This window comes from Hakea prostrata, chromosome 11 (genome assembly GCF_041222555.1).
Source record: "Hakea prostrata isolate BN-2017 chromosome 11, UWA_Hpros_2, whole genome shotgun sequence".
NCBI lineage: Eukaryota > Viridiplantae > Streptophyta > Magnoliopsida > Proteales > Proteaceae > Hakea > Hakea prostrata.
The window spans coordinates 15,246,714-15,261,486 of NC_142610.1; the positions used below are offsets into that span (position 1 = coordinate 15,246,714).

Sequence of the window (14,773 nt, forward strand, 5' to 3'; positions counted from 1 at the left end):
TGTGAACATCCATTTGGTTTAAAGGCCAACCACGTGCTGCAACAAGAGCAAAATGACAGGTCCAGTTACAAGTTTCACCATAGGGGCAAATGTTTCATGATAATCCACACCTTAAATTTGATTGTATGATTTAGCCATCAAACGAGCTTTGTAACGCTCAATGGTCATTAAGAAAGTTAGCATCTTAAAAATTGTTGGGTGGTTTATTTGCATTTTTACAAAGTTACAGGGGGTTGTGTATGAAAATATATTTTTAGATTTTGATTTTCCCACCCTCAGGTATGAGTGTATAACCGTATAACCCTGAAGGCCTGAACCAGACAAACCCATTTCTTAAAAAACACCCGTTACCCCTTTATCATGTTTCATTCCTCTTGGAACTCCCATTTCGTCTGCTCCCTCAGCTCCCGATCTCCATAGCTCCGCCATGTGGAGGAACTCTGCGAGTTTCTCTTCGAAGCTCTTAGCTGCATCGAAATGTACTCCAGCTAACCCCTTCGTATCGAATTCTCTTCGTTCTGCTGACGTTTTCTCAGCCTATGGCAACCGATCAGCACTCTTTCAGATCCTCCTTTACTCGTCCCGCACTGGAATACCTTCTTCGGTTGATTCGTTGAAATTAGGGTTGGAGAATTCTGATGGAGGAAGAACTTTCACTTCTGCTTCTTCCGCTACAGACTTCAATAGCTCGAATTTGGCGTCTGCATCGGTACCGAAGGCTAGAGATTTGGCAGAGTCGATGCGGCACTATGGTCGGTGTTACTGGGAATTGTCCAAGGCACGATTGAGGTTGGATTTCATCAAAATTGAGATTTTTTTTTGATTCCAGCACTTTTGGATTTTATATTGTCGGACTTAGAATACTTAAAGTGATGAATTCTTGTTTCTGTTGAATTATCTTGGACTACCTGTCTGTATATTGTGAATCTTTAATATAGCTGCTTGGCTATGAACTAGTTTTTTGGGTAATGTGAGGTTTTGGTTTAGTTCTATTTGCTAGGGAATTTTAATAAGTTCATGACAGTCAATGCGAAGAATTTTCCCGTTCTATATTTTTGAGCCTTGGAGTTGCCTATTATGGGGACAACGGAGATACTATTATATTACATGGTCTACTAATAACCTACATATGATTGAAGTATGTGGAAATCTCTTTATCATGCTTACTCTTGAACGGATAATGGATTTATTTGAAGAAGGTGCAAAAGGGAGCTAGAGTGTAACTAGATAGAATCACATCACTTGACCACTGCCAGATTCTAGCTCCCTAAAGAAAAAATAAGGTCCAATACTCTATTATGAAATACAAGCAAAACCCGTTTAGTTGTTTTCCTGTGAACTTCTTAACTAGCTAGCTTATCAGCCTCCACATTATCTGACGTAGGCATTTAGAGAATGAGAATTCACAGGGATGCTACAGATTGGGCCTGCTTAGTCAGGGGAATTGTCCTCTAGCATTGATCATTAGCTTACTTATCTGATAGTAATCGTTCAATCTTTTTGTTAGAAATATAATGCTGAACCCCAATCTCCAGGTCCATTTAAGGCCAGCATTGAGGGCTACTAACAACTTCAATAGCTGGTATCCTTATGAAACATTGAGAGCTCCTCTTTAACTGCTCAATTCTCCTACCAAGAGAAAGCCAAGTCTTGTGTTCTTGGCTGATATGTTTTAGCTCTGATGCTTGTTGATAGACATATTAGATATCTATGTGAATTTCGAATCTTGGGAGTCTCATTAAGATGCAAAGGGAGAACCTTTCTCTGCAGACGGCTTCTTAATCATTAATGGAGGTTCTATTGGGATGTATATGGTGACAGTGCTGCATTTAGCCAGTCATGATGCTTAAGTACATCTGTGGTCTAACTAGAACCTTGCTTTTGCTGGAGTATTTTCTCTTGTAGTTTCTAGTTCTGACCATATACTCTTTTCACTTTAAGCTACCTATTAAAATTTACTTGGAAATGAGGATTAGTATTCTATGTTAAATTGTATGTATGTCATCATTTAATTCTTCTCTCCACCTTTCTCTTTCTTATAGTTTGGACTTTTGATAATTCCTTTTAGTCCTTGATGTCATTTTGTTTCCCTGCTTTTCCCCTCGGACATGCATGGATTCTCCTTCTGAGAGCATTTTGTAACTTGCCTTCCCCTTCCCTCTATTTTCTAGCATGCTAGTTGTTGCAACTTCTGGAGCTGGTTTTGTTCTTGGGAGTGGCAGTGCTATTGATTTTGGTGGACTTTGCCATACTTGTGCTGGTACCATGATGGTTGCAGCATCTGCCAATTCCTTAAACCAGGTGTGTACTGGTGAGAATATCATCTTACTATTTTGTTTAGATTTGTTATTACCAACTGACGTTATGTACAATTTGATTTGGTTTTGAATCGATTCTATCATTATAATGGCAACACAAAACAGTTTGTTTGTAGAAGTTGTAACAAATAATCCTTGAAATCTTAAAAGACGAGATGTGGTTGGAAAGTAGAACTAGTTGCATTTATCTTTCTCTCTTCAAACTTTTAACTCAATATTTCTTGATGCTAGATTTTTTGTATGTTTAAAAATGTGGAAAATGGTTTCATTTTATCTACCTTCAGTTGCTATTTAGCAATTTATATCTGAGGAATGTTGTGTACCTCGAGTTTTCATGTGTAGTAGAGCTTTTAACTTCTCTGGTATCCTATTTATATCGATCCTATTTTTAGATATGAGGACTGTCCTTAAAAACTTATCTCTTTTTTGTTCATCCAAATTGATTCAGCTGATATGGCTGTCACTTTTTGAGACTCCATGTTAGGGTTGAAGCCTAAAAACTTAGGGCGGGATAAGGTCTTTGGAAGGGCTGAAGACCTTTCAATTTAGCTTGAACTGAGGAGCTTAGTTAGAGTTAAGACCATTGTCATGAAGTGGGGATCGGATGCAGTAGAATTACCCTTGCATTTTTCTTAAAGTGAAGGAAACAGAAATTTAGAGTAAGAATGGCTTGAAAACTTTCTTCAATAATGTCTCAAGGTGTACTCATAGCTGTCAAGGCGTTGCCTAGGTGCCTTCTATGGGCCTAGGTGGCTACCATTTTATTGTAGCCTTAAACTGGTTTAATTGGTATGATACCAAGTTCCAGCACTTGTTTATTCAAAATGTCACTTGATTTCCTTAAGATATTATTCATGAATTGGAAAATATTCCCCTATTTGAATCCAATATAAATAGTTTTAAAAAATCAAATTCTACAATGAGAAAAACTCAACTTTGTAGCCAAGAACAAAAACTAGATTTTTAGCAAGTAGTTGAAATTCTCAAATTTCTAATGTTGGGTTTTTCTCAAACGTAAATATTTTATAAATCTCAATATGGTAAAATATCTCATAAAAAGCCAAAAGTGCAGTAATACATTCATTTGTTTCGATATCAAATAAGATTTTCTTCATCTAGACTCTACAGCAGTTCTTAGTTTTTACAGCATCCACTCTCACTAATCAAGGTTTGACAGGAACATAACTCTTTCAATATAAATCAGATTTGAACAATCTTAGATTTGTTGGAAAGTTGGTTTTATTATTCTCAACCTAATAGAAAAGGTCTCATGTGAAATAAAAACATTAGATCAATCAAATTTTTAGAGTACAATAACATTTCTCTAAATGAGAGCAGTTTAATTACATATCAATAAAGTCATATTTTCTTAGAACAAGATAATCAAATGTGTACTTGGTGTATCTGAAAATGACCAATTCCAAGAACATAAATCAGTGTATGTTCTGATGATCAAACTTACTAAAATCTTGCTTATCTAGCTATATTGTTTTCGCATTGACTTTTGATGACTTGATATGGCTTAATATCAATTTTAGATGTTATAGTGTACATATGGTGGCATACTAAATAATGTTAGAAAAGAAGGGAAATGAAGGTAGTAATTTAATATAATAAATAGTTATATGTTTTAACAGACTGTTCTTTTTTCTTTCGTGGTTGGGGATTTTATCTTTTAATATTGCAATCTTATAATTTAGCATCTTGGTACCTAGTTTAGTTATTTACTTATTATTACTTTTTTTCTGCTGAAAGTATTTTCATAATGGGGTTTATTTTGACACAGATTTTTATTTTATTTTATATATATATATATATATATATATATATATATATATATATATATTGGGGGAGGTGTGCGTGGAGTCACATGGGAAAGTGAAACCATGCTGGCCAGTTTTTTGCGCGACTGGTGGCGTGCATGAATACTTACGATAAGATACTTACAAGATGACTAGAGAATTTACAAATGATAATCTATATGGATGTAATGTAAAAAAGTATAGAAGGGCCCAGGAGATGGTAGAGGCACGACTGTCGGCATGCCATCTCTAATCTTTTCTCTATGAAATTAAGAGAAATAAAAAGAAAAACAGGCCTTCGATCTTATATCCTTACCTTGCTTGGGTTCCCCGAAAAAATTAAGGAAGACTTAAGAAATTAAAAGAGGAGAATTTACCATAAAAAACTTTTTTTGTTACACAAGGGAGAGATTACAGACAAGCATACTACAAGGGGAGAGCACCATTCATAGATTCTTTCAAAGATTTCTTCAAAGAACTAGGGTTTCTCTTTCACACAAACTACCTCTATTTATAGACAACTTCTATGCTAACTGTCATATTACAACAACAACAACAACAACAACAACAACAACAACAACAACAACAATAAGCCTTGTCCCAACTAAATGGGGTCAGCTACATGGATTCTTGCCCTCCAATCAATTCTGTTCGAGGCCATGCTAGATACAAGGCCTAAGCTATACATATCCTTTCTCACCACTTCCCCTAAGGTTATCTTAGGTCTACCCCTAGCTCTTCTAGTTCCTTCAATATGGGTTATATCACTTCTCCGCACAGGAGCATTTATAGGTCTCCGTTGAACGTGGCCGTGCCACCTCAAATGACTTTCTCTAAGCTTATCACTTATGGGAGCAACTCCCAGACCAACTCTAATATGATCGTTTCTTATCTTATCCATCCTAGTTTTGCCACTCATCCATCTTAGCATCCTCATTTCTGCTACACTGAGTTTATCTATATGATTCTTTTTAACAGCCCAACACTCTGCATTGTACATCATAGCTGGTCGAACAACGGTCCTATAAAATTTTCCTTTAAGCTTTAATGGAATACGCTGATCACATAAGACCCCAGGCGCACCTCTCCACTTCATCCACCCTATTTTAATTCTATAGGAAACCTCATCCTCTAAATCACCTCTTTTACTTATGATTGAACCTATGTACCTAAAACAATCACTCTGAGAAATCTCTTTATCGTCAAGTATCACCACCTCATCATCTGCCCGATCATGACTAAAGTTACAAACTAGATATTCTGTCTTCGATCTACTAAGTTTAAAGCCTTTTGATTCCAAAGCTACTCTCCATGATTCTAATTTGGTATTAATCCCCACTTGGGTCTCATCAATCAACACAATATCATCCGCAAAAAGCATACACCAGGGGACCTCATCTTGAATGTCTTTGGTTAATTCATTCATTACCAGTGCAAATAGATATGGGCTTAAAGTTGACCCTTGATGTAGCCCAACTGTTATCGGGAATTCATTACTTTGTCCCCCCACTGTTCTAACACTAGTCACCGAACCATCATACATATCCTTAACTATATCTACATATTTACTTGCAACATTTCTTTTCTTTAGTACTTGCCAAATTAACGCTCTAGGGACTCTATCATAAACTTTTTCTAGGTCAATAAATACCATATGAAGGTCTTTCCTACATTCTCTATACCTTTCTATAAGTCTCTTAATTAAGTAAATAGCCTCCGTTGTAGATCTTCCCGGCATAAACCCAAATTGGTTCTCCGTAATTGTAGTTAAGTGTCTCAAACGGGTTTCAATTATTCTCTCCCATAATTTCATCGTATGGCTCATCAATTTAATGCCTTTATAGTTATTACAACTTTGAATATCTCCTTTATTTTTGTAAATTGGAACCACAACACTTCTCCTCCAATCATCTGGCATTTTCCCTATGCTCATAATCTTATTAAACAACTTAGTCAACCAAACTAGTCCATGGGTTCCTAAGCTCTTCCATACTTCAATTGGGATTTCATCAGGACCTTGTGTCTTGCCGAGTTTCATCCTCCTTAAAGCTTCTTTTACTTCGGACATCGAAATTCTACGTATATAAGTTCGGACACTGGTGCTTTGGTGAAAAGTGTAATCGTCCGAAACATAAGTGCTTGAAGAATGCTCATTTAGTAAACTAGAGAAATAGGTTTCCCATCTTTTCTTAATATCCTCCTCACAAACTAATACTTTACCATCTCCATTTTTAATACATCTAACGTGGTCAAGATCTCTACTCTTCCTATCCCTCATCTTAGTTATCTTATAAATAGATTTTTTTCCCTTCCTTTGTGCCCAACTTATTGTATAACTCTTCATACTTCCTTTCCCTTGCTTTTCCCGCAATTTTCTTAGCTTCATTTCTATCCAACCTATACCTTTGAAGATCCTCAACATCCTTAGTTCTTTGCCATGTCTTAAAACTAGCTTTTTTTATTCCTAATGACAATTTGAACCTCACTATCCCACCACCATGTCTCTCTATAAGAATGGATCTTTCCTTTTGATTCTCCTAGAACATCTTTAGCCACCTTCTTAATACACATAGCCATCTCATTCCACATTGCATTGGTATCCCCTTTAAAATCCCATTTTCCTTGATTGACTACCTCATTAACGAAGGATTTAGAGTACTCTCCTTTCAAATTCCACCATCTTATTCTGGGATGGTTTACCTTGGACCTTTTATGTGTTCTTGGGACTAAAGCACATATCCAAGACCACAAGTCTATGTTGTGCAGTTAAGCTTTCTCCCGGTATCACCTTGCAATCCTTGCACAACAATCTATCATTCCTTCTAGTTAGGAAGAAATCTATTTGGCTTCTATGCTGTCCACTTTTGAAAGTAATTAAATGTTCATCTCTCTTTTTGAAGTAAGTATTTATAATAGATAGATCAAAAGCAGTAGCAAAATCCAAAATTGAAATCCCCTCCTCATTCCTTTCTCAAAAACCATATCCTCCATGAACACTCTCATATCCTCTTTGATCTTTTCCAATATGTCCATTTAAATCACCTCCTATGATAATCTTTTCTCATTGACGAATTCCTTGCACTAATCCATCCATATTTTCCCAAAATTCTAGCTTTAGACTTTCATCTAGGTCCTACTTGAGGTGCATATGCACAAATTATATTTACGAACTCTTTCTCCATTACAAGCTTGATAGCAATAATCCTATCACCCACTCTTTTAACATCCACCACATCATTTTTTAAATCTTTATCTACTATTATACCCACTCATTTTTTATTTGTTTTATCCCCAGTATACCAAAGTTTAAAGTCATCCAACTCTTTGGCTTTTTTACCCCTCCATCTAGTCTCTTGAATGCAAGCTACATTAATCCTTCTTCTCCTCATAACATCTATCAGTTCTAAGCTCTTACCAGTTAGAGATCCTATGTTCCAAGATGCCAATCTAATCTTACGCTTATGGACTAGCTTCTTTACCCGCACTTGTCCACGGCGCGGGAACCCTTGCCTACTTATCACCGCATCCGGGAGCCGATGCGAAGCGTCGCTTACAGGGGACGCCCTAGCTAACCCTTGCCCACTTATCACTACACCCGGGCCATAGTGTAGCGCGTCGCTTCTTTTGTCGGGGAACGCCCTAACATAGCTTTTATCATATAAGGTCAAATCCATGAAAAAAGGTTTGACTAGATTTTTTACGGTGCCAGCTGCCGACCTGACGCACCAACCCTCCTCCTTTACCCGGGCTTGGGTCCGGCAGCAAAACACTGGCGGAGTGCTATTACATACAAAGCTATTACACTTGTCAATTTACTACAACCAAAGGACTAGAAAGGACACCTTTATTTTTTAGGGGACCATATTGCCCGTAGTCCTTTACTAATATTTACATATTTGTCCTTGAGGTGTTACATCAATTATTTGAGAAGATTATTCCATGTGGCACCATTTATGCATGCAGTTGTGGAAATTGTATGATCTGTTGAGGATTGTAGATTTGGAATTTTTCAAAAATTGCCCTGTGGCATTCCACGCAGTATGAAACTACTGTTTTCCACATTGATTTGGTTCAGAGAATTAACACATATTTTACAGGCAGGGTTTTTGCCTGACATGCTTATTATCCTTAGCATGTTCAAGTGAGAGAAATAGTATATTTTATAACCCATGTTCTGGGTTAGCCGGGTTTTATACTAGTCTGGCCTAGTATACGCAATATTTTACATGCTTGGTACTAGCATGGATCCTGTTGTAGTCCGGATTAAGGGTTAAGGACAATTATGTAGTTTTACATGGCTGTCCTTGAACCATGTGGTCCTTTATGGATTGGGCCAAAATCTTCGTGGTTTTGTTAAAGTCCACAAAAACCATCCATAAGTTTACCGTCATTTGGGTGTGAGACGGATGGTAAAGGAATCACTCTATGATTGGAATCTATATATCAATGAGATTTTTCTCCTTGTTTTTCCCTTTCCTTCTTCTTATCACCTCGAATTCAGCATCTTCCAAAGGTGGCATGATATGTGGTTGTGATGATGTTTGGGGGTTCATGGGCCCACCATCGCTTCTATGTGATTGTAGCATGTTCCGAATTTCTTTTATGATGCATTCTTTAAAATTGTGAAGGAACTGTGATGGTTTTGGAGTCGGTTCTGTTCTACAGCTTCTAGATGTATTTTGGAGTTTTTGCTTTATTTTGTCTAAAGCCTCCTCATGTTCTTTGATTTGTTTGTGAAGCTCTAACTTTTCTTGATGTATTTTGATCATATGATCTTTGGCTTGTTGGAAAGCTTGTTCCTTTTCAGCATTTTCTTTGATTAGATTGTTGATTTTGGTTGCTCTAGAAACAAGTTTAATCTTGCTACTCTCTCTTGAAATTTTACTAAATTTAAACAGTCTATTATGGAAATTCTTTCTGCTTTTGAAGAATTCCTTTTTAGTCAATATTTATATATGTCTTGTTTTAATGAAGATTATATTTTAGAATCATATTTTCGATATTACATTTCTATCATAAAAAATATTGAAGTTCCAAAAGAACTACAAAAAGAAAATAAATATTTACCTGAAGACAAAAACATTAATTCTAGAAAAATTATATGACCAATTTCCTAAAAGTTTATCAGAAATGTATGATTTCATAACAGATCTAATACTACACCATAATGGAATCCAAAACAGATTTTGTAACAACAAAGGATTACCAAAACTAACCAGGAAGATTGAAAATAGATTCTACAAAAAACTAAAACAAACAAAAAACCACATATTAGCAAGAGAATATAGTGACCAAGTCATAAAAAATTAAAATCAATTATAGATCATGTTAAGAGAATGAGACAAAAAGAACTTGAAGAAATCATAGTCCATGTTGAGAAAATGAAACAAAAGGAATTGGAAGAATATTAAAATAATGAGGGATGCTATGGATGCCTTCCTTATTTACATTTTTTTCTGTTCTTAAAATTTGACTGCTTATTGCTTAAGTGATGTATACTATTCAATAATGGAATATTACAAAACTATAATTAATCATATTGATTTACCACAAGAGCTTTTGGCACAAGGAAAAAGCTTACCACAAGAAATCAAAACATTAATTTTTGAAAAATTATATAATTCTACATGTCCCAAAACATTCCAAGAAACAAAAATAAAAAATGAAGAATTAAGTTAAGAAACTTGGAATCTAAGATAAAAATTTTCTTTATACTGCATACAAAATTATTTTGATCAATATCACAAAGATTTACCTTGGTTTGGAAATTTTAGGAAAATGCAACAAAGACAAACCACAATAAAATCCTATGGAGGATGGATTGATGCTTTAGACACTCGTGAAATTATAGTAAACCACACCTCAATCATTACTCAACAAAGAAAATGCTGAAAAGGAACGAGCTCTCCAACAAGCCAAAGATCATATAATCAAAATACATCAAGAAAAGTTAGAACTTTGCAAATAAAACAAAGAACATGAGGAGGCTCTAGACAAAATAAAGCAAATATTCCAAAATACAGCTGGAAGCTGTAGAACATAACCAGCTCCAGAACCATCATAGTTCCTTCAAAATTTCAAAGAAGGCATCATAGGAGAAATTCAGAACATGCCATAATCACATGGAAGCAATGGTGGACCCATAAACCCACAAATATCATCACAACCACATATCATGCTATCTCTGGAAGATGCTGAATTTGAGATGATAAGAAGAAGGAAAGGGAAAGGCAAGGAGAAAAATCTCCTTGATATATAGATTCCAATGATAGGGTGATTCCCTTACCATCAATCTCACACCCAATGACGTCAAACTTAGGAATGGTTTTTGTGGACCTTTACAAAACCACAAAGATTTTGGTCCAATCCATAAAGGACCACATGGTTCATAGGACAACCATGTAAAACTACATAATTGTCCTTAACCTTTGATCCGGGCTACAACAGGATCCATGTTAGTACCAAATATGTAAAATATTAGGTAAACTAGGCCAGACTAGTATAAAACCCGGCTAACCCGAACACCAGGTTATAAAATATAGTATTTCTCTCACTTGAACATGCTAAGGATTATAAGCATGTCAGACAAAACCCTGCCTTTAAAATATGGGTTAATTCTTTGAAGTAAACCAATGTGGAAAACAATAATTTCATACTATGTGGAATGCCATGGGGTGGTTTTTGAAGAAACTCCAAATCTATGGTCCTCACTAGATCATACGATCTCCACAACTACATGTTGAGATGGTGCCACATAGAATAATCTTCTCAAATAATTGATGTGATACCTCGAGGACAAATATGTAAATATTAGTAAAGGACTAAGGGCAATATGGTCCCCTAAAAAATAAAGGTGTCCTTTCTAGTCCTTTGGTTGTAGTAAATTGACAAGTGTAATAGCTTTGTATGTAATATTGACAAGTGTAATAGGACACTTAGCATAGAAGTTGTCTATAAATAGAGGTAGTTTGTGTGAAAGAGAAACCCTAGTTCTTTGAAGAAATCTTTTGAAAGAATCTATGAATGGTGCTCTCCCCTTGTAGTATGCTTGCTTGTAATCTCTCCCTTGTGTAATAAAGAAAGTTTTTTATGGTAAGTTCTCCTCTTCTATCTTCGTAAGTCTTCCTTAATTTTTCTGGGGACCCGAAAGGGAACCCAAACAAGGTAAGGAAGTAAGATCAAAGGCTTGTTTGAGGGGACTAGAAAGGACACCTTTATTTTTTAGGGGACCATATTGCCCTTAGTCCTTGATCTGGTAGCATTTCTCAATTGACCCAAAAAGGTTTCTGAACCTCAGGTTCCATATCAAATTTCACCTCCCATGTTTCTCCGGTAACCTCCCATGGCCTCCCCTATTCCCTCCGGTGACCCCCCTGCCGTTAACCCCTCTCGGCCTCCCTCTCCCCCTATCCCTCCCACCTCTTACTCTTCTGATAAACCCTGGAATTCTCTCTTTTCCCATCACCATCTTCCTACCAACTCTGACCTCGACCTCACCTTCATTCCCCCCAACTCTAATGACCCCCTCCCTTTCGCTCATTGCCCTTCGGACTCCACTGCTGAAGGTATCCAGCGATGGACCTCTGCTGTGGTTGGTCAATTCCTTGGCCCTCCACCCCCCTTTGGTATTCTTAAATCTTCCCTTACCAAGCAATGGAAAGCTCACGGTCTTATGGACATCCATCTTATTGATTTTGGCATTTTTCTGTTCAAGTTTGACTCCCCTGACTGTCGCTCTCGTGCCTTGGAAGGGTCTCCCTGGTTTGTGGGAAAATCTCCTCTCTTCCTCAAACCTTGGACCCCGTCGCTGCCTCTCCGCAGGGTCGACTTCAGCACCCTTCCCCTGTGGATCAACTTACCTGGTCTCCCGCTCGAGTTTTGGAACTCAGACTGCCTGAGTATAATTGGATCTGCTCTGGGTAAGCCTCTCTGTACTGATGCAAAAACTTTGAGCATGTCTCGCCTATCTTATGCGAGGCTCTGTGTTGATTTCTCTGCTGCTAAAGATCTCCCCTCCAGTATAATTATTGCTGATGATCGTGGCCTCAAGTATAACCAAGTTATCGTTTTCGATTGGATTCCTGCTCGCTGTGACCTCTGCTTGTCTTTCGGTCATGATTCTTCTGGTTGTTCCTTTGCTTCCCTCCAACAAGCAAAGAATATAGCCCCCGCCTTTGACTTTGCTATTATCACAAGTGTTGTTGCTAGTTCTTTGCCCACGGATGATCCCAAATTCTCTGTAGAAGCTCTCTTAAATATGAATACCATCGATGCTCTAGAGATAATCACTGTTCCTGCTACCGCTGCAACTACTGCTCCATCAACTGCTGCCGATGTTATTTGCCCGCTGCATGTTGCCGGAAATACTAATCCGGTAACCAAATCTTACCGTAGAAGAAGAAGAAAGAGTAAAGCTGCTGTTGCTCCAGTTCCCCAGGCTCTTGACTCCGATCTTGTCAACCCTACTGATGTTGACCCTTCAAGAAAGACTGTGTTTCTTGCTTGCTACTTTGCGGATGAAGAAGTTGAAGCTTCTGAGTTTTCTGCTCTTGCCGGCGATGCTTCTGATGTCACCAGAGATCCTGCAAGGTCAGTAGAGATTCTTGGTTCTCACCCCGTAGATTTCATGCCCCTGCCTTTCCCATTTGATGCTAACACGACTACTAAATCTCCAAAAGATGACTCTAGAATTCCCTGTAACATCCCAAACCCTATCCCGATACCGACGTGTCTTGCACCTCACGCTTCATCACGTCCCCTTTTACCAACACCTTTTCACCTTCAGCTGGGCCCCACCACTTTCAACCACTCACGTCGCAAACTTCCTTTTTCCTTAAGTTTACCGCCTCCCCTCATTGGACCCAAGCCCATATTGAAATATCCGCTCTCTTCTTCTGGGCCTTTAATTTCCACCAAGCTTAGGCCCATCAGAACTTCTCTTGTCAACCACATGTCCATTTCCCCATCTGATAAACAGCCCATGATATCCTCGGTGCTTTCTAGTTTTAAAGATATGAGCCCAAATGATGCGCTAAGCCCATTGGCCAAACCGAACACTTCTCCTTCAACATCTCACCCTGTTATTTCATATCCCTTTGCCCAGAATCCATCCCCATCAACTGAACCTTCAACCCCAAATTCGTTTTCTTCCATTGACCCAAATATTTTCGAGACCCCTTCCCCTTGGGATTCCCCTTTGCGTGAGACTAGTTCTCCCTGCTCGCCCCACCATATTGCTTGACCCAATTCTCTCTTAGCTCCCCCCCCCCCCCAAATTTTATTATGTCTGAGTTTATTGTGTGGAATATTAGAGGTCTTAATGCTGTTGCAAAACAGGGGGAAATCAAAAAATTCCTTATGGACTCTAAAGCTACCTTCTGTGCCATCCTTGAGACTCATGTCCAAGCTGAAAATGCCCAACGGATTGCCCAATTTTTGGCCCCGTCGTGGTCCTTTCTTTCTAATTATTCTCACTGCCCAAGTGGGCGGATTTGGATTCTTTGGGACCCCTCCTCCTTCTCTATTTCCCTCATTGATTCTTCTCCCCAACTTATGCACCTCTCTGTCACCCCTTCCAATTCCATCTCCTCCTTTTTTCTCACCATCGTCTATGGTTTCAATGGGGCCTCCGACCGTGCCCCTCTTTGGGACTCCATTCGTTCCTTGTCTTCTTCTCTCGGGAATCTTCCCTGGGGTATTGGGGGAGACTTCAACATTGTTCGTTTCTCCCATGAGAGGGTGGGGGGACGTCCTCCAAATCCGGTTGCGGTTGGGGATTTTAATTCTTGCATTGAGGACTCTTGTCTCACTGATCTCCGATGGTCGGGCCACTCTCTATCTTGGCATAACCGGCGTATCGGTGTAGATAGGATTGCCTCGAAACTCGATCGTTTCCTTGTCAATCACCAATGGCTCTCCTCCTTCCTTGACTCCCATGCCTCTTTCTCTTCTGGCTTGCCTTTCGATCACTCTCCTTGCCTTGTCCATCTCCTCCCCCTCTCTTCATTTGGTCCCAAGCCTTTCAAATTCTTTGACATGTGGGCCTCTAACCAGTCTTTCCTTCCCACTGTCAAGGAAGCCTGGGAGAAGCCTGTCCATTGTCACTCCCTTCCCCTTATTGCCTTTGCTTGCCGCGTTAGGAATACCAAGGAAGCTCTCCGTCGGTGGAACTCCTCCACTATCGGAGATATTCCCTCTAGGGTCTCTAATTGCCGCTCAAATCTCCTAAGGATCCAAGCCCTCCTCCAATCTGACCCCCTCAACCCTTTGCTTGCTGAGAGTGAAAGGGATCGTTCTTCTGAGCTATCTTCTCTTGCCTCCCTTGAAGAGAGTTTCCTCCGGCAAAAAGCCAGAATCAACTGGCTCCAGCTTGGAGACTCTAATACGGCTTTCTTTCACCGATCCCTTAAATCTTGAATTAATCACAACTCCATTCCTGCCCTCCTTTCTAGCAATGGTACTTGGATCTATGACCCATCGGGAATCAAAGCCGAGGTTGTCTCTTACTTTTCAAATCTTCTCTCCCCTTTTACTCTTCCGCAGCGCCCTTCCCTTCCCCCGGGTCTTATTAATAAATTTGTTGACCCTCTCTCTCTTCCCTCCCTCTTCTTCATTCCTTCCCATGAGGAGATTATTCAGGCTATCCGTTCACAT

At 38.7% G+C, this 14,773-nt stretch overlaps 1 protein-coding gene across 1 annotated transcript in view; it reads left to right on the forward strand.

Annotated features, from left to right (window-relative positions):
• The first annotated feature begins 325 nt into the window (after nucleotides 1-325).
• LOC149000351 (protoheme IX farnesyltransferase, mitochondrial-like) overlaps nucleotides 326-14,773 on the forward strand; it is a 29,998-nt gene continuing 15,550 nt past the window's right edge. The window contains exons 1-2 of the mRNA XM_089140943.1: nucleotides 326-789; nucleotides 2,172-2,301. Of these exons, the coding sequence (XP_088997069.1) occupies nucleotides 428-789; nucleotides 2,172-2,301 (492 nt within the window). The 5' untranslated portion in view covers nucleotides 326-427. The remainder of the gene's footprint in view (nucleotides 790-2,171; nucleotides 2,302-14,773) is intronic.